This window comes from Gopherus evgoodei, chromosome 6 (assembly GCF_007399415.2).
Source record: "Gopherus evgoodei ecotype Sinaloan lineage chromosome 6, rGopEvg1_v1.p, whole genome shotgun sequence".
NCBI classification, from domain to species: Eukaryota; Metazoa; Chordata; order Testudines; family Testudinidae; genus Gopherus; species Gopherus evgoodei.
In genome coordinates, this window is record NC_044327.1 from 132,762,837 (window position 1) to 132,788,231 (window position 25,395).

At 55.2% G+C, this 25,395-nt stretch overlaps 1 protein-coding gene across 5 annotated transcripts in view; it reads right to left on the bottom strand.

The window, feature by feature from the left end:
• Positions 1–8,095: 8,095 nt before the first annotated feature.
• Positions 8,096–25,395, bottom strand: part of CNTFR (ciliary neurotrophic factor receptor) — a 474,506-nt gene continuing 457,206 nt past the window's right edge. For 3 of the 5 annotated variants that reach the window (XM_030567633.1, XM_030567634.1, XM_030567635.1), the window contains 3 exons: positions 17,864–18,044; positions 13,243–13,387; positions 8,096–9,307 (listed from right to left, as the gene is read on the bottom strand). In XM_030567633.1, the coding sequence (XP_030423493.1) occupies position 9,307; positions 13,243–13,387; positions 17,864–18,044 (327 nt within the window). In that variant the 3' untranslated portion in view covers positions 8,096–9,306. The remainder of the gene's footprint in view (positions 9,308–13,242; positions 13,388–17,863; positions 18,045–25,395) is intronic. The other 2 variants (XM_030567637.1, XM_030567636.1) reach the window with 2 other exon arrangements.

Below are 25,395 nucleotides of genomic sequence, written 5' to 3' on the forward strand. Positions count from 1 at the left end.
CAGTTACTTACGTAGAGGCTGGGCAACAGTTAATTAGCTAAGGGACCACTGTAAGTGCTCAGGTGGGAGGGCCCAGAACATGGAGGAAGCTCCTGAGCCGAGGAACGTCTTAGGGAGCCGGGTAGGGTGCTCAGCAGGAAAGGGAACCTCAGGACGGTTTCCAAAAGGACAGAGCTAGGAGGCCAATGCCCTAGAGAGAGCTGGTGCCAGCGAAAGAGTCTTCCCACGCAGCGGTAGGTGGGCAAGGCCGCAGAGGAACGAGATGCTGCTCCAGAGAAGAGCTGCTATGGTTTGACCTCTGTGGGCCCAGACTCCAGAGAGGGAGCCCTTCTTCGGGTGAGGCCACACTCCAGAGGCCTTACTGGTAAGGAGCCTGGCAGAGGAGATGGGTAATTCGGGACAAGGGGGTCGGGGGAGTGCAGCCAGACAATATTAATTCCGCCTCCCCCCCCAAGCTAAAATGCTGGCGTTAAGTTGTTTTGCAAACCATGTTCAGTCTTTGGTTAAATTAACTAGGCCCTTGGAGGGACATTGCTCACTATGCACAAACCTCGTTAACGTATTGGTAGCCCATAAGGGGAAACTGAGGCAGGGATAGCCACTGTGATTCTGCCTCAGGCCACCAGGGGGGCATGCTGGGCGACAGGCTAGCCTCAACACAAGGGTGCGCTTCGGGTGCGAAGGCCCCACCATAGCTGTGCATCAAGCAAACTGCTTCCCAATCATCACATCACCTTCCCGGGCTCATTCTTTGGTTAAACAGCTGAATCACTCTTCTACCCAAAGGCTCTGTGTGGTGCTCCTCAGCCCGGCCGGTATGGCCCAAAACCTCTGGCCCGACCGAAGCTAGATCTGTCTGCCTGGCCGGACCCAAGAGGCAGCCGCTTTTCTAATTGCTTTCCCATTAGGAGCTGCCTTTTCCCTGCCAGGTCCCCACCCAAAGAGCCGGCTGACATTGTAAATCACCCTGGCTTTTAGGGACGTGAATCCATAATTAGTGCATAATTAATTAGCAGCTGTTTTCCACACTAATGACACATTAATAAAAGATGAAGGCGTGTTGTTGGGTAATGGAACATTAACGATGAAACATGATCCTGCATGAAGCCTGTTAATTCCCATCGCTACCGGAGCGGGGAAGCGGGGTGAGTTTGGAGCGAACAAGCCCCTCGCCAGGCTCCATCCCCCTCATGAAAGCTTCTGTGAGACCCCGGTTGGCTTCACATGTCCTTCACATGGCATGGCTGGGTGTTTCCGGTCGCCTGCCTCACTGTTCTGGTCACCGCCAGCTTCCTAGGTAGGACTAGGCCTGCTGGGCCAGATCCTGACCTATGCTCCAGCCTCTTTGTCCTGCACCTGTCGTAAGGGGCATGGCTAAGGAAAAGGGATGTGGCAATCCCCAGCAGGCACAACTGCCCTCAGGAGAGGAGGGCTGTTACTAGTCAGCATCCCTGAGATTGCGGTGGATGAATTGGCCCCCAGCAGCTCCAGGGATCAGAGAGAGAAAAATAGCATCCATCTATTTTCCAACACCGACCTCACGTCTTGCCCCGACTACAGCTTGGTTGGACCCCTGATGGAAAAGTCCAAACATGGGCAATTTCTACGCTGAGTAAAATGCTATTTCTCTCTCTCGTGCCTGCATGGAAAGGCACCATGGCAATCAAGCCGCTCTCCCTTTTGCAAACGTGTTTTGGAGCGCTCAGCAAACTGCTCGGTTCCTATCAGGACCCAACCACCGAGACTGCCCAGATTCATCCAGCCCTCAGCAAAATCTCCTCTGCCAGCAGGAAAACAGCTGGAGGTTTATTGAAGAGGGACCTTACTCGGCACGGAGTTGTCTCTGCTAGGCACCAGGCGACGGTCCACCAGCATCTCAGAATGAGAAAGAAGGCTGCTGGTTTTGAGCCACAAGCTGCCGTGCAGAGGGACTTCTCCCAGCCTGAGGCCGGGATCTCCATTTTAGGGTATTTCCCTAGGGGAGCAGGAATAGGTGTGTTTGCACTGCAGACACTCTGGAGTTGATTGTGGTGGCAGACAGTTAGATAAGGTCACTTCTTTTGACAGCCAAGTGCAATATTCATTTTCCCCCCAAGTGCGGGCCCTGATTCAGCAAAGCATGTGCTCAACTTTAAGCATCAGCCTAATCCATGTGATGTCACTGGGACCGCTTGTGCACCTAAAGGTGAGCACGTGTGTCAGTGCTTCGTTGAGCTGGGAGGAGCATCAGTTTCCAGAACTGCCAATTTACTAACAACCTGTTTACTCACCCACCTAGCAGTAAGTACATGGCTGAGCATCGCTCACGCACCTGTCATGGCACGATCGTGGGGCCATGGTTGTTTCAGGGAAGAGGCAGGTTTCTGGGCAGTCCGGAAAACACGTGCTGGGAGCAGGGGCCAGAACAGTGGTTCTCAAACTTTTTGTACAGGTGACCCCATTCACACACAAAGCCTCTGAATGCGACCCCCCTCTTATAAATTAAAAAAGGGGGGGATTTAATGTCATTTTAATGTCACAGGGGCCAAGGCTGTCAGCCCGGCAGGGGTGAACCAAAAGCCACTGGAGTCATATGTGCCATCCCCGGGAACCGCCAGAGGCCAGACCCCTGCAACCATGGGTCACACGCAGAGACACCTTTGCTCTGTATTTTCTTTTCCCAGCAGCAGCCAAAGTAGCCCGGAGCTGGAAGAGCTGCAGCAAGGCCCCAGTGTCATACTTCCCGGGCAGGGCAGGCAGAGCAAATGCTAATGCGATTGCATGGGTGTGGCTGGGGATGGGCCCCCTCCAGCATCTCCCTGGCAGACTCGGTGCAGCCCAGACAGGCCCCATCCGGCTGTAGGGCATACCCTGCTTCAGACCAACAGAGCACATCCTACCCCCAAGCTGTAGCTTTAGGCACATTGCTCCCTATAACTGTAGGGTGCAGCTTGTGCTGTATCAAGAATTGCAAGGATTAAAATTAAAGGGGGGGTGCTGAGCCCTCTCTCTGGTTATTGAGAATGTCCCTGGTCAGAGAATGGGGGCCCAATGAACAAGGCATCTAAATGCTCCTGCCAGGATCTGGGGGGCTGGGAAGGCCCCTCTCTTTAGGGTTGCCAGGTGTCCTGTTTTCGACCGGGCCATTAAAAGTCCATTTGGCGGCGCGGGGCTAAGGCAGGCTCTGCACAGCTCTCCAGAAGCAGCTGGCACGTCTACCCCTAGGCACAGCGGTGGCCAGGGAAGCTCCGCACTCTACGCCTGCCCGGAGTGCCGGCTCCACAGCTCTCATTGGCCGTGAACCAATGAGAGCTGCGGGAACAGCGCCTGCAGGCGTGGGCAGCACACACCGCGCAGAGCCGCCTGATCGTGCCTCTGCTGAGGGGCTGGACATGCTGGCCACTCCCAGGAGCAGCACGGAACCAGGGCAGGCAGGGAGCCTGCCTTAGCCCCACTGCGCCACCACCGCCTGGGAGCCGCCTGAGGTAAGCGCCGCCCAGCCAGAGCCCGCACGCTGAATCCTCTGCGGAACACCCTCCTGCACCATAACTCCCTCCCAGACCTAACACCCCCTCCTTCACCCCAACCCCTTACCCCACCCCTGCATCCCATCCTGGAGCCCACACCCCACAGCTCTCCTGCACCCCAACACCCTGCCCTAGCCCAGAGCTCCCTCCTGTACCCCAAACCCCTCAGCCCCAGCCCACCCCAGAGCCTGCACCCCCAGTCAGAGCCCTCACCCCCTTCCACACCGCAACCTGGAGCCCTATTCCATACCCTGAACCCCTCATTTCTGGCCCCACCCTGGAGCCCACCCCTCCATCTCCACAGCTCACTCCTGCCCCAGCCCAGTGAAAATGAGTGAGTGTGGGGGAGAGCGAGTGATGGTGGGAGGGGGGCTGGAGGGAGGGGGATGGGGCCTCAGAGAAGGGAGCAGGGCTGGGCCTCGGGGAAGGGAGAGGGGTAAGGGTGCTCAGTTTTGTGAAATTAGAAAATTGGCAACCCTACCTTTCCTATCTGCAGGCCATTCCGCCCGGCTGGGGAAAGCCTGGCTGGTGAGCGCTCCAGCAACGCAGGTGAAAAGCAGCAGCCCCGTGCTAAGGATCCGTCCCTCACGGACCAGCCCAGCGTTCGGTTCCCGTTACAAGCCTAGCTGGAGCACTGCCCACATCCTTCCTTGCTGGGTGGCACCGTTTGCCAGATACTTTCTGCCCATGGGGTGTTGATGTCACCTAGCTGCTCTCTGTGGCGCATCACCTGAGCCATGTGTTACACGTGCGCGTGTACACACACACACACACACTCCCTCCCTAGGCTAATAGCCGCCCAGTGGGTACATGGGGGGAGTGGTTCCTTAGCAATCATGAGAGCTAGCTGGTACCTTGCACCTTCCATAGCACTTGCTGGCTGGGCCCTCGGCCCACATGGCTGGTGCCTCTGGCAGCGCCTTGGCGGAGCGGCCGGCTGTTGGTTACCCCAGCATTAACATGGGACTTTTTCCTGTGCAAAAAGATTTCAATACACTGGGACCCCCAATGGAACCTCTTACAGGTGACCTTCATTTTGCCTGTACCAGCCATGGGCAGCCTCGTGACAAGAACAGCACTAGGAGCCCAATGGCACAATCAGCCCACTGCCCTTCATCTCCCGGCCACAGCATGTTCCAGTGGAAAGGTGCCGGGACGCTAGCAGAGAATGGTAGTGTGACAACGGCAGTGTGCTGCATGAGGTGACCCACCGTGGCCATGCCCTGGTGCGGTGCAGGGGTTCCCCAAGAATTTCACATGCGCTGGGTCAAACCTCCCTCCAGCGTGTCTGCTTCCCTCGGCCTGGGCCTGCTGCTCTGGGAACGTCAACTCTGAAACAAAGCCGGAGCCATGCGCGATGGGGACAGGGCCCCACGGAGCCTCAGCGCAGGCGCCCCGTGTCCCGGGTGGCCCCAGCCAGCGAGCTGGGACTGGACGCACGGGTGAGCACACTCATGTACCAGATACGTGTGAGTCTTTGGTAGGCCCTGTGGCTGGTGAGTGGCGGCTTTGGGTGAGGGGAGGCTGACCGCTGCATGGGGACCGTAGAGGATGGGTTCACACTGGACCACCACTAGGCCCCTGCCTGGTTCTTAGACACCGTGTTTTGAAGGCTCACAGAGACATGAACACTCAACCGCTAAGTCATACGTCGCTGCTGCTGCGGCCTCCATCTGCACGGAGCCCAGCTTGGAGGGGGACTGGCCTGCACGGGATGGAGCTCTGCTCGGGGTTAACCTTGCTGACCCCAGCCAGCTGAACAGGGCGCGGGGGAGATCAGCGAGGCTGTTCCCGTTCAGAGCCCTATTAAACTCTCAACAGTGGTGGGGCTTAGCAGCCAGCGCCAGAGAGTTAATTAGGGGCCTGTGCTGGGGTTTTATTGCCCAGTTAAACATTTAGTGCACTGTGGTGGGAGGGACACGGCTGCAATGGCTGGAGCCTGCAAGCGGCTTTCTGGGAGCCTGTCCCAGGTCTGGCCTCTCCATCTGACTGTGCTGGACAGCACATGGGCCAGGGTGACACTCCGGGCCCCGTCCCCCTCCAGCAGCCCAGCTCCAACCTCTGGGCCTTATTTCCCCCACTCACCCTGCCAGCTGCAGGAGACCAGCAGCTCCCATCTACTCCAGTGGGCATCCCAGGATGGGGCCCCACCTCCTTCTCACAATCCCACCAGCTCCAGTGCAAGAGCTCTCTCCTGTGCAGCTGCTGGCCCGCGGGCACCCGTCCCCTGCTCCGCTTGCATGTCTTCTTGGCACAGCCACCTCTTCGCCCGGCTCGCGCTGTCTTTGTCTTCCCCATCCTCAAGGCGTTTGGCCTCTGCTGTGGCTCCCCCTCCGGTTCGCTGGCTGGAGAACAGACTGGTCCCACTGTATCTGTGGCAAGTATTACTAATAAAGTAGCGCCCAGAGGTTCCATTCCCAGCTGGCACCCGTTGCACTAGGCACTGTCCCCACACTGCGAGATGTCCCTTGCCCCGAAGAGCTTACAATCTAAGCAGGTGAGACAGACAAAGGGGGAGGGGAAACTGAGGCACAGGTCACCAGCTGAGCTGGGAACAGAAGCCAGGGCTCCTGACTCCCAGTTCAGTGCCCTGTCCACCAGACCCCACCACCTCCCTCTTGACGCCTGCCTTGCTGCAGGAGGTGGTTATTACTGGGTCAGAGACCGGCTAACACATCTGCCCCTTGTGAAAGTTTAACTAGGAACGGCCGAGTCAATGCAACTTTACCATGAAATTACCCTTGAGATGAATGCTGCAGTAATGGGGCATCTGCACTTCTGCTCTGTGTCTTCCGACAGTGGCCAATGCCAGGTGCCCCAGAGGGAATGAACAGAACAGGGAATCAAGTGATCCATCCCGTCACCCTTTCCCAGCTTCTGACAAACAGACACTAGGGACACAATCCCTGCCCATCCTGGCTAGTAGCCATTGATGGACCCATCCTCCATGAATTTATCTAGTTCTTTTTTGAACCTTGTTATGATCTTGGCCTTCACAACATCCTCAGGCAAGGAGTTCCACAGGTTGACTGTGCGTTGTGTGAAGAAATACGTCCTTTTGTTTGTTTTAAACTTGCTGCCTATTAATTTCATTTGGTGAACCCTAGTTCTTGTGTTATGAGAAGGAGTAAATAACACTTCCTTATTTACTTTCTCCACACCAGTCATGATTTTATAGACCTCTGTCATATCCCCCCGTAGTAGTCTCTTTTCCAAGCTAAAAGTCCAAATCTTATTAATCTCTCCTCATATGGAAGCTATTCCAGATACCTAATCATTTTTGTTGCCCTTTTCTCTACCTTTTACAATTCTAATATATCTTCTTTTAGACAGGGTGACCAGATCTGCACACAGTATTCAAGATGTGGGCGTACCGTGGATTTATACAGAGGCAATATGATATTTTCTGTCTTATTATCTATCCCTTTCCTAATGATTCCCAACATTCTGTTTGCTTTTTTGACGGCTGCTGCACATCGAGTGGATGTTTTCAGAGAACTATCCACAGTGACATCAAGATCTTTCTTGAGTGGTAAGAGATAATTTAGACCCCAGCATTTTGTATCTATAATTGCGATTGTGTTGTCCAATGTGCATTACTTAGCATTTATCAACACTGAATTTCATCTGCCATTGTGTTGCCCAGTCACCCAGTGCTGTGAAACAGCATGAGTCCAGAACTAGTAAGGCTAAAGGACCAAGACCGCCCTTGCACTGGGAGAGGTGCCAGGCAGAGCTGTCCCTTGGGTGGGGGCGAATGGGGCGACTGTTCCAGGCCCCACGCTTTGGGGGGCCCCATGGGTCGGTGTCACTGAAGAGACGAATCCGTCACTTCTGCTGCGGGCCCCACACCCCCTTTGTGATGGCCCTGGTGCCAGCTATCTAGAATGATGGGGGGCTCTTAATCTAGTTTGATTTCCTCATTCTGATAGGTATAAGGCTGTTTTCTAGAACACAGGGGGTCTGTAGAATGCCAAGTCGCTTGAACTCTGGGTAGTGCTAGAATGCCAAAAACTCTCCAAAAGGCTCTAGAACTCTTAGGGATTCTAGGACTCCAAAGGGCTCTAGAATACTGGAGGTTTTAGGTCTCCAGTGGGCTCTAGAACTCTTGGGAGGTTCTGGGACTCCAACAGGCTCTAGAACTCTTGGGGGTTCTGTGACTACAATGGGCTATAGAACACTTGGAGGTTCTGGGATTTCAATGGGATCTAGAACTCTGCAGAGGGATTCCAAAAGTCTCTAGAACTCTTGGGAAGGTTGAGGACTCCAAAGAGATCTAGAACTTTTTTTAGGGGTGGGGGTCTAAGGACTCCAAAAGGCACTAACACTCTTAGGGATTCTGGAACTCCAAAAGCTCTAGAACTCTGGATCTGGGGCTTTTTCAGTCAGTCCAATTTCTTCCCCACCCATCAGCCCTGGACAGTGGGAACGACTGGAAGCATTCTGCCCTCTTTAGCCCCCCATCACTGGGGTCCCCAAGGGTCTAGAACACTCGGGGCTCAGCCCCGACCCTGACCTTGAGGTGAAATAATTCCAGGGGCCGACAGTCATCATGAAATGATCAGGTTTAATGAACAACCTCTCTCCTGGGTGCTTTGTTGTTGTTGTTGTTGTTTGTTTTTGGGTGTGTGAGTGTATATGGATTTTTTTGTTTGTTTTTTTATATATACATCTATAAAAAATTCAAATACAGCATGTTAACTTTTGGAATACTAGGACGTCGGGTATTAAATACTGCGCTCGGAACGGGCAAGGAGCTGTCTTACAAAACAGGACCGGGGTGTGGCGGGCGTAGGGGGAGGAAGGAATGAAGGATGAGGGGTGGGAATGGACGAGCGTGGCGGGGAGATACGTTTGTGTCGCTACAGTTCCATTATGAATATTTGTTTTTCAATAATAAGACAAATACAGAAACCGAGGCGCTTCCCTGTAGAAATGGAAGGGAGGTGATAAAGAGAGACAATCAGGTGACGGGCCAGGGGAGAGTTGCAGACTTCGCCGGAGCTATCGTCTCCTTGCTGATTTCGCCTGGGCTGGGGGGCCCGGGTAGGTGTCTGGGAGGCACCAGGAGTCCAGGGCAGGCGGGCGGTGGAGGGAGGAGGGTCAGTTTGGCTGCTGTTTTCTTAGATTCCTTTTTCCAGTACAAAAGAAAGCCCCAATGTACTAGTCTGCGCTTGTGAAAACAGCGCTTATGTCCTCTGTCGCACGGGACTGGGGGTGGGGAACTGCATCTAGGGAACTAACCTCCCCCCAGCCCCTCCGGCCTGGGGCTTCTGGAAGCCAGTTCAGTTCTTTGGAGCCCGCCGTGAGGAGCAAGGAGGGGGGTCACCACCTTACAAGGCTCATTGTGGTTTCGATGCCCCTCCCCCTTCCTGTGTGTGTTTGACACGTTTCGTCACCCGTGTTGTGGCGGCGGCGGCAGCAGAGCGCCGTGGGGGAGAAGCGAAGTCGTGTAGCATCTTTGGCATGGCGGTTTAGCTGTATGATCCGATCTCTCGCCCGGGATGGCTGGTGCTCTCCTCTGGGCGCTGCGCTGCAGCACGGCTGGGGTCCGGGTCTCACTGTTTGGGGGGGCATCGGGGTGGGGGGAGTCTCTCTCTCTCTTTTTGTAAAGGCTCCGCGGTTCCCCTGGCAGTTCGGGGAGGGGGCGGGGAAACCCTCACGGCGTGGCAGGTCTGTCCTTCTACAAAGTGAAGCGATGAAGAGAAATGTGATACGTCCGCCTTAACATGTGCAAAATAGAAGAGAAAATAGATTCAGACGGGGCGGTGGTCTCCTCCGTGGGGCTGCGAGGAGGGGATCTGCAGGCGGGGAGAGGAACAGAGAGAGGGGTCACCGCCTGCGCCCGGGGGGCTCCGAAATCAGCACACTCTGGAGTGTCACAAGCCAGAAGAGACCCACCAGATCATCCAGTGTAACCCGCTCTGTATCACAGGCCACTCAACACCCAGCCTCCCCCCATGCTGCACCCAGAACCTGGATTACAGCAAAGCATTACAGGCCTTGGGAGCTATTGTGTGCCACAGGCAGAGATCAGGAGTGACTGAGGGGCACCAGAGCCCAACGTCTTGGCAATGGCAGGGAACCGACTAGGTGAGATAGAGCCAGATGATCCCAGCAGGCAATCCACTCCCCACAGAGGAAGACACCTCCCCCTGCAAGATCACTGCCAATCTGACCCGGGAGAAAATGATCCCAACCCCAAATCTGGTGATCAATTAGACCCTGAGCAACTCACCACCAAGTGCCTAAGAAAGGGACTTCTCAGCCAGCACACTCCGAATAGTGTCCCATCTCCACCCCGGCCATCTCTGATACTTCGGACCGAAAAATCCCCAAACCCCAGAATACAATGGGGAACAAATTCCCTCCCAGAGCCCTCCAGGTGATGGCTGAAGCCCTGAAGCACACAGGTAGATTTATAGATACACAGATTGGCCCTTGTGCCTATCCCTGGGGTGCTCCACTCTGCATCATAGCGAAAGGAATCCACAGGCTGCAGTCAAAGTGCAGGGATCCCAGAAATCCTGCAATTACTGGAAATTTTGGCATTAACTTCAATGGGGTAAGGAGTTCATCACTCTGGAAAATGGAGATCTCCCCTCGCTGGTAGCAGCAGGGGGTCCCTTATCCTCTGAAACGCCTCCTCCAATAGGAAGTGCATTGTTTCAAGGCTCAGTGGCTCTGAAACGTCCAGTGTTCCAGGCTAAGCAGACTGCTTTGTGTGAGGAAGAGCAGTGTGTCCACACACAGCACTGCTCTCCCCTGAACGCAAAGAGAGTCACTCCCTGGGCTAAGGCGATCCTATCTGTGCGTGTGTGGGCAAGGGGCATCCAGGAGTTTGCCTGTGTGTGCGTCCACACGGGTGTGTCTGAGTGCAGACCTGCGTGAGCGTGTGCATTTGAGTGTGTGTGTGAGCAGGCGTACGATGTGCGGGTGGATATATGTGATGAATGTGTGTGCATACATACAGGGTGTGCACGCAGGCTGGGTAGGGTTGCCAATTTTGGTTGGACATATTCCTGGAGGAATCATTTCATCACATGATATAATTTTAATTAAAGATGAATCTTCAATTCCTGGAGACTCCAGGACAATTCTGGAGCCTTGACAACCCTAAGTGTGTGTGTGCATCACTCTGTGTGTGGATGCATATGTGAGTGTGTGTGTGTGTGTGTGTGTGTGTGTGTGTGTGTGTGTGTGCATAAACGTGCATATCCATGCATGGGCATGAGTGTGCACAATTGTGTGTATGTACCTATGGGTATTCATGCATGCCTTTGTGTGCATGTACATTTGTGTATGTGTATGTGTCTGTGCGTACATCAGTGTGTACCTCACAGACTCATCAACTTTAAGGTCAGAAGGGATGATCATGATCCTCTAGTCTGACTTCCTGCATGTCGCAGGCCACAGAGCCTCCCCCACTCACTCCTGTAACAGATCCCTGACCTCTGTCAATCTGACTTGTGGGAAAATTCCCTCCCGACCCCAAATCTGGCGATCAGTTAGCCCCTGAGCATGCGGGCAAGACTCAACAGCCAGAGCTCTGGGAGAGAATTCTCTGTAGTAACTCAGAGCCCTCCCCATCTCGTGTCCCGACTCAGGCCACTGGAGATATTTGCTAATAGCAGTTGCAAATCGGTCATACGCTATCGTAGGTAACTTCATCATACCAGCCCCTTCATAAATTTATCAAGCTCAGTCTTGAAGCCAGATAGGTTTTTTGCCCCAAATGCTCCCCTTGGGAGGCTGTTCCAGAACTTCACTCCTCCGATGGTAAGAAACCTTCATCTCATTTCAAGCCTACACTTGTTGATGACCACTTTCTATCTGTTTGTTCTTGTGTCCACATTGTGCTTAACTCCGATAACTTCTCTCCCTCGCTGGCGTTTGTCCCTCTGATGTATTTATGGAGAGCAGTCAGATCTCCCCTCAGCCTTCGTTTGGTTACGGTAAACAAGCCAAGCTCCTTGAGTTTCCTCATATAAGGTAGGTTTTCTATTCCTCTGATCATCCTAGTCTCCCTTCTCTGCACCTGTTCCAGTTTGAATTCATCTTTCTTGCACATGGGAGACTAGACTATGTATGTACACGGGTGTGTGTGTTTGCCTGCTAAGCTTTCTAGTTAATTTTTAAAGTTTAAAAGTTTTAAAAATTGTTTAGGAGTCTTTTGAAAATGTCTGGACGGTTTTGTGCCTCTGCTTTTGAGAAGGACTGAATTTTTCTTTTGCTTTTTCAACCTTTCTGAATTCCATATCTTTTTAGATTTAAAAAAGTTGCAGTTTTTCCAAACTGAAATGTTTTGGATGCTGAAATCAACATTTTTTTCAGCCCAAGCATGTTCAGTTTTCCAAAAACACCACGTGTGTGTGTGTGTGTGTGTGTGTGTGTGTGTGTGTGTGTGTGTGTGTGTGTGTGTGTGTGTGTGTGTGTGTGTGTGTGTGTGTGAGATTTCTGGTTTTGAAAACCGATCAAATTTACTCCAAAAAACCACACCATGTTTCAAACAAACAATCTCATCACACTTATTTGGGACCTGGCTCTCATTTTAACTAAGGACCCTTCCCCCTCGCTGGCCCAGCAGACAAAATTAGAGTGAAAATGCCTTTAGGAAACCCTGCCAAACCTTCCTTCCTTCAGCCATGATGATACTCACAACACTGACCCCCCTCCCACCTGCAAATCTGAGCACTGACACCCCCTTCGACTCACACCCCGGCACTGACGTCCTTTCGTACTGCAAAGCCCTGCCAGGAGAAACAAGACTCAACCCGTCGCCCCAAACAAACAACAAATCAAATCAAATCAACACCCCTCCCATCAGCACTCTGACCCCCAAAAGACAGAAAGGCCAGAGATTTTACTACTGCTCCTGATTTTACACGAAACGCACCCAGACAGCATGATGATGGGCAGAAGGCTAAAACAGATTAGAATAGACCGGGGTAGGCAACCTATAGCACGTGTGCTGAAGGCGGCATGCGAGCTGATTTTCAGTGGCACTCACACTGCCCCGGTCCTGGCCACCAGTCCAGGGGGCTCTGCATTTTAATTTAATTTTAAATGAAGCTTCTTAAACATTTTGAAAACCTTATTTACTTTACATACAACAATAGTTTAGTTCTATATTATAGACTTATAGAAAGAGACCTTCTAAAAATGTTAAAATGTATGACTGGCACGTGAAACCTTAAATTACAGTGAATAAATGAAGACCCGGCACAGCACTTCTGAAAGGTTGCTGACCCCTGGAATAGACAGACAGACAGACAGATGTGCATGGGGGATAGATAGATAGATAGATAGATAGATAGATAGATAGATAGATAGATAGATAGATAGATCTAACAGGCATCTTGTGTCTCCAGTGTCCTGGGCTACATCTGCACTGGACAGGTGTGTTTTTCGCCCAAGACACCTGGCGCCCGTTAGCCCCTGTGCACTCCTGGTGGAGACAAGGCTCCGTAGCGTCGCTGTGAGCTGACCTAGGTGAGGCCGACCCAGCACAGGGCTCTAGTGCTGGCCTGGCCTAGCTCCTTGCCGGTAACTCTACCAGTGCAGGTAGCTACCTCCCAGTGAACACACACTTTGGTGCCAGTGAAGAGCACACAAGGACTCTACGTACTGCCCTGCAAGTGTGACTGTCCCATTCCGGCGGCCCGCATGGGGCTAGTTTGGCTCCAGCCCAGTGAGGATGGGCAGGAGGGAACTGCTGGAGCTGGAGAATACTTACTAAATAAACAGAACGCCAACTGCTGCCAGTACCAATCCCTCTGCCCAGGACACGGTCACGGCCCCACTGCCAACGACGGCCTCCAGGTCGCAGATCTTGGTGGTGGGGGGCGGCACGAAGGAGGAGGTGCCGGTGGTCGTCGTCTCTGGAGCGAGGGAAAGGAACAGCCTACAGATGGGCCAACAGGCAGCTACGATCTGCATCACCTACTTCCCGCTTCACCTTCCCTCCAAGCATCAGGCCCGCCCTGGGATGGCACAGACGGCAGCTCCTCTCCCAGACCAGGGCTCGCCATGCCAGCCTGTCTGTCCCCTGCCTATTAAAAGCCCTCTGCCCTCCAGCAACCTCCTGCGTTGCCCTGACAATACTTCCTGGATGGGGAGAATCTGTCTGTCCCCCCGTCATCTCACCAGCTAGCCTCTTGCTTTGTTAGTCTCTCTGTGCACGTGTGTATCCAGCCCTCCTTCACCACACGAGCCCCTGATTTATTGCCTCTTCACCTCCTCCCTGGCTGAAGGGGGCTGGGCATGGCTCCCTTTGCTCTGGGCACGGCCCTGGGAACGGGACACTGGCATGAGCTGTCCTCCCTCAGCCCTCCTCCTGCCCATTCCGAGGGGCCTGGCGAGCAGCCCCTCCAAGAGCTCCGTGCCCCCACCGGGCTGGTCTATGAGCATTGCAGCCTCCTGGGTGGGCCTCAGCTCTGCACGGCTCCTTGGGGTGCCTGCGTCTGCCGAGGGACCGGCACGGCGCTTTCTGCAAGCCCAGCTCTGCTTGGGCCCCGTGTTACATGGAATGGCCAGCAGAGGGCACCATCCCCCCACAGAAATGTCCCCGAGGTTGCAGGGCAGATTTGGGGATCCCCAAAGGCAGAGTGGCCAGAGCCTGCGACGGGAGCCGGGAGACGCAGCACGGGCCATCGGCCCGCCCATGTGCATGGAGAGCCATGGCCGGGCTGTGCCTCGGGTCTCCCTGCCACGCAGGCCTGGGCTGGCGTGTCCCCCCAGGTTGGAACGTGGAGGTCTCTGCTTGGGGGGACCGGCTGGGGATAGCAGGTCTAGGGGGGTGGCTCGACTTTAATGCCACACGTGGCTGGTGTCCTCCGTGAGGGGGGTTAGAGAGAGAGAGAGGGAGCTCCTGGTGGGAGTGCCAGTCGCGTGCGTGGTGATTTGGCTCACCCCTGGGGAAATCTGGCCAGACTCATCTCCCTTTGGGGTCCTCCCCATCCTACAGTGCTCCTGATTCCCACGGGCATGCGCTGTCTCCTGCAACGCGGCACCAGCAGGGGGTGAACAGGGCCGTGAATCCACACAGGGCAGAGGAATGTTGTGGCTCGGCTTGACTGTGATGAATGAGGCGCGAGCAAGTGTTGCCTCCCAGGCTGGCTTCCGTAGGCCTGGTCGCATCAGATGCACAGAGCCCCCTGACATCACTGGCATCTGACATCACCAGCAGTGTGGGGACAAGTTTCATGACATCATCAGACATGTCAGAGTTCATGGTGTCATCAGGGCTGTGACTCAAGGCCTCTGACATCACCCTCCCAGCACGTCATGTGCCCTGAGTCGCCCTTAGCCTCAGTCAGGCTTGTCAGGAGCACCGCAAGTCACACGTTTCTCGACCTCATCAGCCTGCACCCCCTAGCCACAGCCTTTTCCCCTGGTGCCTTGCACTGGGCTGTACTCCTGGCATACAGCCCCCCGCCCAGACATTTCCCTATTCCCCCCGAGAGCAGGCCCCGGAGGGCTCTAACCTGGAATTCCCTCCAGCCTATCTGGGGCCCCCACCTCCATAGCGCTGCCAGAGCACAGTCACCACCAGCTCTTCCCTGGCAGCAAGAGGCTGCTCATGCTCTGCTTTTCGATCTAACTGGGGCCACTGGGCAGGACCCAAAGGGCAGCAGTGTCAGTCCAACATCTGGAGAGCAGGCCAGGGGGAGCCGGTCACTAGTCACATGCTGACCAGAACTGCCACCAGGGGCCAGGGGCCAATCCTGGGCGGGATGATCTCAGCAGGTGCTTAGCCGAGGTGTCCAAGAGACAGAGAAAGGGAGGAGCAGAGGCTAATTCAGAGGGGTCCGGTGCAGCTCAGCTATTTCAGAGCAATTGTCATTGTGTGTGCATCAAGAGGTGTGCAAAGGGGGGTGCGTGCGAGAAGTATGTGTGTCTGCATGCAGGTCATGTGTGTGCATTCCAGGTGGTGTGTGCATGCATATGAAGAGGAGTGTGTGACTCAACCTGCAGCGACACTTGTATAGTGTGTCATGCTCACAAAGGATCGGTTAACTGAACTGGAGAAAGTCGGTCATGTGTGCGTATTCATGTGAGCGTTCACATGCCTCAGAGAGTGTCTGCGAGTGAATACAGCTGTGTGTGTAAATGGGTGAATGCATGTTTGTAAGCACTTGGGTGTATGTTTGTGTGATGTCCGGGTGTGTGTGTCTGAAGGTGTGTTACTTTGCCAAGATTTGTGTATGCGTCTGAGGCAGCATGTGTCTGAATGGCTGCAAACTACTGGCTCTGTCTGATAAGCTTCATGCAGCCGAATCCTGGCAGGTGCGGCAGCCTCCAGAGGGCACATCTCGGTGTATCATCCTTCAGCTTGAGAGTGAGCAGCCTGGGCTTCTTCCTCCAGCCCACAGCAGCGAGTGTCTCCCTGCTCGCCTGCATGCCCCATGCGAGCGAGGCTGCATTGGCTCACACAGCTAACAGCCCGAGGATTTGCACACACAGAGCGTCGGCAGTGCCAAGGCCTCGCACACCCATGGCCAGTAGTGCCGAGGATTTGCGCAGCGCTGAGAATTTGGACGCTCTCCCAGTTGTCTGCGAGAAGCAGTGACTTGTTTGCTCTGGGGATGTGGATTGCCCAACCTCCTGGCAGCCAGTGCCAGTTGGAGGAACCAAGCCGGCGGCCGCTCCAGTCCTTCTGGGAAACTGAAGGCCGACGTCGTGAATTTGGATGCGGTCCCAGCTCTTTCCTAGAAACAGAGGCTCGTTAACGTTGTGCCTTTTCTTTCTAATTGGTGTGGCTCTGAGCCATTGTGCGGGGTCGGGGGGCTGGTCGCACTCCACTGAATAATAACCTTCCTACGAATCCTTAGCGCTTCTTCGCAAGCCGGAGGCCAGAGCCGGGAGGGGTTGAGTCAGCACAGGCCAGGCCACCATCTGACATGCCGGCTGAAACGCTGTAACACAGCTGGGGGGAGTGCACCCGCCGCAGGGATAGTACATGGCCCGGTCCTGGTGGAGGCCAAACCTCGCTGGCTCTTAGCCAAAGCTCTCGAAGGGGTCAGGGCAAGAAACAGAAGCAGAGGCTAATTCCGAGGGCGCCGGCAGGGCTCCGTTGTTTCCGAGCAGTGTGTGTATGGACAGGTGTTTTGTGGGTGGGTGAGCATCCAGGACATTTGCACGTGTGTGTTGTGTGTTGAGGAGAGAGAACCACGGGGCTAGTGCTCAGCCCAGGGACTGGAAAAGTTTGAATCCCAGCTCGGAGGCTGCGTCACTCTGGCCAGGGGTGGGTTGCTGAGGTCCAGCTGGCAAAGGTCTCTGCTAGTTTGGGGGGCCCAGCCTGGGAGGCTGGAAATGCTGCTCACTGGGAACCCACATCTAGCTGGCTCTTTTAAACCTTGGGCTTTAAACGTCCCATGACTCAGTTTACCCATCTGTCTGCTGGAGAAGGGGGGGGGAGGGGCTGTTCAGGTTAACTGTGTGCAACCAGAGATGGACAGAATGGAACAGCTCGAGATGGAGGGAGGAGGCGTCTGGTCTGAGTCACGGCCTGGGACAGGCTGGAGGGAGCCCCGTCAGATGCATTGACGACAACAAGGGGCTTGGGCCTTGTTTCTTTTTTCGTTTCTCCCCACTCTCTGGCAGGAGCTCCAGTGTCACAGCTGGGCAGATCCAGTGTGGACAGCATAGGCATTATGGGCCCCAGCCAGCCCCAGGAGTCACGTGATGAATACGAATCTCAGCTGCCATTTAAATGCAATGTGTTTCGGTCCTTCATGGATGCACAGAAAAGCTTGAAAATGTGCCCTAATAAACTGATGCCTACCTGAGTATGCAGAGAGCCTGAAGCAATAGCTCCAGAAGCTGGGGACTGCCCCCTGCATCTGGATCCTGAAACCTGCTGCCACCTGGAGGAAGGGCAGGGCCTCTGGGTCCCTGGGTTGCTTTCACTCAGTCTGGCGAGCGCCAGTGCTCCTGACCTCCAGCTGTCCCATGATGCAGTGCACCAGCTTGACAGGGTGAGGTCTAGTGGGTTAGAGACTGGAAGGCAGGACTCCTGGTTCTGTCCCTGGCACTGGGAAGACAGTGGGGTCTAGTGGTCAAAGCAGGGGGCCTGGGAGTTAGGACTCCTGGGTTCTGTGAGCAGCTCTGGGAGGGGAGTGGTGTCTTGTGAGTCAGAGCAGAGGGCTGGGAGCCAGGACTCCTGGGTTCTCGTCCTGATTCTGCTACTTGCTGTGTGAACTTGGGCAACCCTGTCACCCCTTCGTGGGGCCTGACTCTCTGCTTCCCATCATCTGTGCAGCAGTGGTGATGCCAAGCCCTTGGCAGGAGAGGTGTCAACCCCTGGGCCCTGCTGCATCGTTCCTGCTGGCCCCCCTGCTGCCTGGCACCCTCACCTGCCACCTGGGCTTCCGTCGTGAGATGCTTGGGCTCCTCCGTCCAGGGCGTGGCGTGCACAGCGACGCTCCAGTCGCTCCACGTGCCAATGTCGTTGTCCTTGGCGGCCACCTGGATGATGTATTCCTTGCCAGCGTAGGCATCGGTGATGGTGTGGGATGTCCCGTCCGACAGCTCCACCTGCATGGGGAAAGGGGAAGGGGTAGTCACCAGGGAGCAGTCGCATCCCTAGGGGAAGGTCTGTGGAGAGAGGCTAGAGGGGACCCTGGGGCTTGGGCAGGGCCTTTTCTTGGGCGTGGATGGGGAGCTAGGCCCACGGAGCAGAGCAACCGGCATCCCCTGCCCTGGCCACGGCTCCAGCAGGAGGGGCCTGGGCCACATCCCCATTACCGGGTGACATGAATGCTACAGCCGGTCACTTCTGCAGGCCAGTTTCACAGGCAGCCTGAGATCCCCTGGAGTGGGACAGGGCTGGGGGGCTGACCCGGGCAGCCCTCCACGTACCCAGCTCCCATCAGCATCAACGGGGCCTGGGGGCTCCAGGATCAGGCCTGCGGAGAAAGGATGGAAAAGGGAGGAGGATGGAGGGATGGGATGGGAGAATGGAGGGGGAGGGGATAGGGCACAGGGATGGGGTGATGGGGGAATAGAGGGGGGAGGGGACACAGGGATGGGGGAATGGAGGGGGAGGGGAGGGGGCACAGGGATGGGGGAATGGAGGGGGAAGGAAGGGGAGGGGGCACAGGGATGGGGGAATGGAGGGGGAGGGGATGGGGCACAGGGATGGGGTGATGGGGGAATAGGGGGGAGGGGACACAGGGATGGGGGAATGGAGGGGGAGGGGAGGGGAGGGGGCACAGGGATGGGGGAATGGAGGGGGAAGGAAGGGGAGGGAGCACAGGGATGGGGGAGTGAACGGGGAGGGGCACAGGGATGAAGAATGGAGGGGGAGGGGCAAGGGGATGGGGGAATGGAGGGGGGCACAGAGATGGGGGAATAGAGAGGGAGGGGATGGCGCACAGGGACGGGGAATGGAGGGGGAGGAGATGGGGCACAGGGACGGGGAATGGAGGGGGAGGAGATGGGGCACAGGGATGGGGGAATGGAGGGGGAGGGGATGGGGCACAGGGTGGGGGAATGGAGGGGGAGGGGACAGAGGGAAATGGAGCTGAAAGTGCGTGAGGAGGGGCAAGGGGAGGAATTGTAGCTTGGCAGGGGATGGGGGGCGTCATGGCAGCCTGTCTTTCAGGTGCCATCTGCTGGGCCAGGGTGTTGGCGCCAGTTCTGAGCGGCAGCACAGCATGTGCCAGGCGCTGCACAGCAGGAGCAGGGCAACAGCCGACCTCCGCCCCCGAGGCTGGTCCCAGCATCCCTGACCACTGTCTGGCAGCTCCTCTCTGTTGGGGATGGGGTGGGGGGCAAGGGAGGGCTGGAGCCAGCTGCCTCCTCTGCCCTCGCCCTGAGCCCTGCACGGGAGGGTCCATCATTCCCGTCGGGCTGGGCACAGGATGCATCAGCGCCGTAGCGGCTTAGTCCCTGCCACCGGGTCCAGCAGGCCAGCCAGTCTGCCCTGGCAGTGCCCATGAGCGCCAGAGTCACCGAACGTGGGCTGGGGGCAGGAGAAGGGGAGACATGGCTAGAGACCAAGGACCGAGAGACAGAGGGGAGGGACAGAGATAGATCGCAGAGTGGGACCAGGGCTCTATTGGCTGCCTCTCTGCCCCCCTGGCAGTGCCCCGGGCACCGCCAGCCCAGCCTGCAGGGGATGCTGCACAGGGGGAGCTGGCTGCAGAAGGGCGGGAGGCCAGGCCCAGCGTCCACACCCATGACAGGCGAGCCTCAGTGCATCCTCCCAGCCGAGCTCTCCCTGAGCCCCAGAGCCAGAGCCCCTGCTGCACTCCGGTGCCCCACTCCACAGCCATGCTGCCCAGGACACCTGGCAGCAGCCTGGAGGGGCACAGGTAAGTCCTAGGGTGATCCTTACTCCAGGCTTTCTCTCTGGGGGTGGAGGGGTCTTTTCACAGAAGACGCATGCAGTGGATTCTGGGCTGATGCAGGGAATGACCCCTGCCCACACCCATGCCAGCGTCAGGCAGAGCTTTGGGCAGGGTGTCATAAACAGATAGCTAAGGGTTAATGTTCTTTTACCTGTAAAGGGGTAACACCAGTAACCTGAAACACCTGACCAGAAGACCAATCAGGAAACAAGACTTTTTTAAAATCTGGGCGGAGGGAAGTTTGTGTGTGAGTTCTTTGTTCTTTGTCTTGGGTCTGACCCTCTCGGCTATGAGAGTGATCTTTCTATCTCCTGGCTTTCTAATCTCTGTTTCCAAGTTGTAAGTACAAGAATAGTAAGACAATAATAGGTTTATATTGTTTTCTTTTGCATTTACATGTGTGTAGTTGCTGGAATGTTTTGAATTGTATTCTTTTTGAATAAAGCTGTTTATTCATTTTTTTCTTTTAAGCAAATGACCCTGTATTTGTCACCTTAATACAGAGAGACCATTTTTATGTCCTTTTCTTTCTTTTTTATATAAAGCCTTCTTTTTAAGACTTGTTGGAGTTTTTTCTTTAGTGGGGACTCCAGGGAATTGAGTCTGCAACTCACCAGGGAATTGGTGGGAGGAAGAAGTCAGGGGGGAAAATCTCTTTGTTTTAGATTTACTAGCCTGACTTTGCATACCCTCTGGGTGAGGGGGGAAGTACTTGTGTTTCCAGGACTGGAAACAGGGAGGGTGGAGTCCCTCTGTTTAGATTCACAGAGCTTGCTTCTGTATATCTCTCCAGGAACCCAGGGAGGGAACACCCGGAGGGGGGAAGGGAAATGGTTTATTCCCCTTCGTTGTGAGACTCAAGGAATCTAAGTCTGGGGGTCCCCCAGGGAAGGTTTTGGGGAGACCATAGTGCGCCAGGCACTGTATAGATTCCTGGCAGCTTTACCAGGTCCAAGCTGGTAACTAAGCTTGGAGGTTTTCATGCTAACCCCCATATTTTGGATGCTAAGGTCCAGATCTGGGAAAAATGTTATGACACAGGGGGGCGGTGTGTGTCTGTGGGGGGACAACATGTCGTGTTTGTGAGGTTTCCTCCTCGCCACAAAGCCTGGAAACTCCATTGTTTTCAAACGAAAGTGGGGATTTGGGAGCACAGCTCTGGGGTGAGGGGTGAAATCTGCAGCTGCAGACTGACCAAATCCACAGGGCTCTGCTCCATCCGTCATAAGCATCCCTACCATAACAAAGCTTGTGCTCAGCCCCGCGCGAACGAGCACCCCGCCGGTAACAAGCCCGCTGCCTAGCAGTCAGGAGCAATCCTGCGGTAACAAACAGGGACTGGCATGCCTTAGCCAAGGATAACATACCTGCCCAGCATCCAGGAGCACCCTACAATCACAAATCAGCGCCCGGGGCCCAGCACGCAGGGACAGCCCACCACCAATAACCAGCCGGCACACGCGAGGGAAGGAAACGCACTACAGGGACAAGGGAGCTCTCTGGTTCAGGCGTTCAGGGGCTCGGCAGAAAATGGACAGGACACTGCTTTGTGAAGTGCTGGGCAGCTGTAGCTGTGTTGGTCCCAGGATATCGGACAGACGGGGTGGGGAAGGCAAAGCCTTCTCTTGGCCCCACTTCTGTGAGAGAGCTCCCAAATGCACGGCATTCCTGCTCGAGCCAAGGCCAGACGCCCAGGCGGACTCCCGGAGCCAGCCCCTCTCCGGATTTCCGCTGCCAGCCCACGCCACCCCACACACCCGGCGTTACAGGAGGGTTGCCCAGGCGCCGCATTGCACGCTTGGTGTGATGGCTTAACGCTGAGGCATTCGCCTTCGCGACCTCTGGACCCTGCACTTGAGTTTGACTTTGGCCACAAGTCAAATAAGCCAGTGGGTCTCTCCTCAGTCACCAGCCGGCGTCTGTCCATACAGGCGCCAACTTTCTTCTTGCTGGGTGGGTGCTTCACCATGCTCTGTCCTCGAGGCCACGCAGCCCCCCTCTTCTCCCAAGGCCCCACCCTCGCTCCTCCTCTTCCCACCCCTGCTCTGCCCCTCCCCCCAGCACCTCCTGCCCACCATCCAGTGGCTGGTGGGTGCTGAGCACCCACAATTTTTTTCCATGGGTGCTCCACAGCACCCACTGATTTGGCACTTATGTCTGTCCACATTTCAGAACCATCACAGAGCTCAGCACTGCTCCGAGCTGAGCGTCAGGGGGAGACCAGCATCGAGGGGATCAGCAGAACGGGGCGGGGGGCAGGTTGGACAAGCAGGGGGCAGCAAGTCGCAATGGAGGTGCATCGGCGCAGCTCTGGGCGGGCAGGCTGCGACTGGACGAGCAGTGGGACTCCCAGTCAGGGCTGGGGGGCACTGACTAGAGTTGTGTGGGGGGAAGCTGGAAGACAGAACTGAGGCATGCTGGGAGCACTGCACAGGGATGTACCAGTGCTGGGCCTTACTTACACGAGAGTGTCACGCCTGCTACACATACAGCGTGTTTAACACCCAGCTCTCGCGCTGCGAAACCAAAGGGGTGAGGCTCATTATTCTGCACAGACAATGGCAAAGAGGGAAACCAGGGGAAATCTCTCTCCCTCCGCCCACGCCACCTAGGGCAGAGTAAGGCTCAGTGGGTTCCTTGGGTTGAGAACCTGGGTGGTGCAAGACATGGGTTTGCTCGAGGCAAACTGCTGGCTTGAAGGCCCATCTCCGGAGCACATTCCAGTGTCCACACAGCACCGTAGGAGCTCAGGCTGATCGACTCTTACAGGATCTCTTAGCTTCTGCCTTTGGGCACATGACATAGGGCATGTCATAGAATCATAGAATACGGGTTGGAAGGGACCTCAGGAGGTATCAATCCCCAGCAGGACCAATCCCCAACTCAACTGTGAACACTATAATCGTCAGTCCACCTATGTACGGGGGAGAAGCTGCCCAGGGCTTCTTGCCTCCGGTGGAGAGATCCATGCCTAGAGTCTGGTCAGCTGCTGTGGGGAGCTGGGAACCCAGGGGGCAGCAGCCCACCCCAGGAGCCTGGGTGTCAGACCAGCTGGGGAGCCGACTTTCTTCTCAATGTCACCGCTCCAGCTATGGACAAGCCGCCTTATGTCGACCTAACTCTGTAGTGCAGACAAAGCCATTGACTGAATGCAGGAACAGAGTCAACGACATTTCCCAGAAGGCTAGCTCAGCACCCTGGATTTTGCAGGATTGTATCTGAGATTTCCATGGTGGAATTCTGCCCTGGAGTGCAGGTCTGGCTCTCACTTCATCCAAATCCACTTGCTTGGCCCTACTTGATATGTCTTCAGTGCTGTGCATGCCAGATCCTCCCCAGGCATGAACTGGCACCATGGCACAGACTCAACGGCACAGGGCCAGTTTTCAATGGCTGAGGATCTGTCCCATTCCATTTAAAATAACACAGGGACATTCATAGACTCATAGACTCTAGGACTGGAAGGGACCTCGAGAGGTCATCGAGTCCAGTCCCCTGCCCTCATGGCAGGACCAAATACTGTCTAGACCATCCCTGATAGACATTTATCTAACCTACTCTTAAATATCTCCAGAGATGGAGATTCCACAACTTCCCTAGGCAATCTATTCCAGTGTTTAACTACCCTGACAGTTAGGAACTTTTTCCTAATGTCCAACCTAAATCTCCCTTGCTGCAGTTTAAGCCCATTGCTTCTTGTTCTATCATTGGAGGCTAAGGTGAACAAGTTTTCTCCCTCCTCCTGATGACACCCTTTTAGATACCTGAAAACTGCTATCATGTCCCCTCTCGGTCTTCTCTTTTCCAAACTAAACAAACCCAATTCCTTCAGCCTTCCTTCATAGGTCATGTTCTCAAGACCTTTAATCATTCTTGTTGCTCTTCTCTGGACCCTCTCCAATTTCTCCACATCTTTCTTGAAACGCAGTGCCCAGAACTGGACACAATACTCTAGCTGAGGCCTAACCAGCGCAGAGTAAAGCGGAAGAATGACTTCTCGTGTCTTGTTTACAACACACCTGTTAATGCATCCCAGAATCATGTTTGCTTTTTTTGCAACAGTATCACACTGTTGACTCATATTAAGCTTGTGGTCTACTATGACCCCTAGATCTCTTTCTGCCATACTCCTTCCTAGACAGTCTCTTCCCATTCTGTATGTGTGAAAAAGACGGTTACTCACCTTTGTAACTGTTGTTCTTCGAGATGTGTTGCTCATATCCATTCCAGTTAGGTGTACGCGCCGCGCGTGCACATTCGTCGGAAAACTTTTACCCTAGCAACTCAGTGGGCCGGCAGGTCGCCCCCTAGAGTGGCGCCACCATGGCGCTCCATATATACTCCTGCCGGCCCACCCGCTCCTCAGTTCCTTCTTGCCGGCTACTCCGACAGTGGGGAAGGAGGGCGGGTGCGGAATGGATATGAGCAACACATCTCGAAGAACAACAGTTACAAAGGTGAGTAACCGTCTTTTCTTCTTCGAGTGATTGCTCATATCCATTCCAGTTAGGTGAATCCCAAGCCTTACAAAGGCGGTGGGGTCGGAGTGAAATGTGGCAGAATAAAACTGCTGAGCCAGAGGCTACAGCCTCTCTTGACTGCTGAACCAGGGCCTACTGCGAAGCAAAGGTATGGACCGAGGACCAATGGAGCTTCACGACAGATCTCGTGGGTAGAAACATGAGCCAGCAAGGCGGCAGATGAAGCCTGAGCCCTGGTAGAATGCACGTTGATGTGGCTTGGGGAAATATGAGCCAAATCATAACAAGTGGGGATGTCCGCCATCACCCCAGATGAGATCCTCTGAGAGGAGAACAAGCAAGCCCTCCCTTTGGCCCGCTACCGTGACAGAGCTGGGGCACCTTAGGAAATGGTTCTGTCAGCACAATATAATGCGAGCAGTCCACAGATGTCCAAGGAGTGCAACGGTTGTGCCCATTGCGTTGAACTGTGGGTAACATGAAAAGCCAAAACCACCTTAGGGAGGAAAGCCGGGTGCGGTCATAACTGCACCTTGTCATTGTGAAACCTAGTGTACGGCGGAACCCCCGTAAGAGCTCTGATCTCAGAGACCCGTCTGGCCAAGACTAGGTTGAGGTCCCAGGTCGGGGCTGGGCGGCGCACCCGAGGGTGCAAGCGCTCCAAGCCCTTGAGGGACCTCGAACCCATAGAGCGTGAGAACGCTGAACGTCCATCTCAGCCTGCTGGAAGGTAGAGATGGCTGCTGAGTGTATCCTCAGCGCTGATACCGCCAAGTCCTGCCGCTGAAGGCCAGAGGCAGGCCAAACAGAGGGGATCGAGACCTCAGCAGGAGCAAGATCGAGCGTATTGCAGCTGTAAAAGAAACGCTTCCACCTGGCCCGGTACGTTGACCAGGTGGAAGGCTGCCTGTCACCCCGACTCAGGTACGCAGCAGCCACCGTGAGGCGAAGAGGCTGCAGGTCCGAGTGACGAAGCCTGTCGTTGCCCTGAGTGATGAGGTCTGGGCTGACAGGCCGAGTAACGTGGTATGTCAGCGCTGCCTGGACCATTCT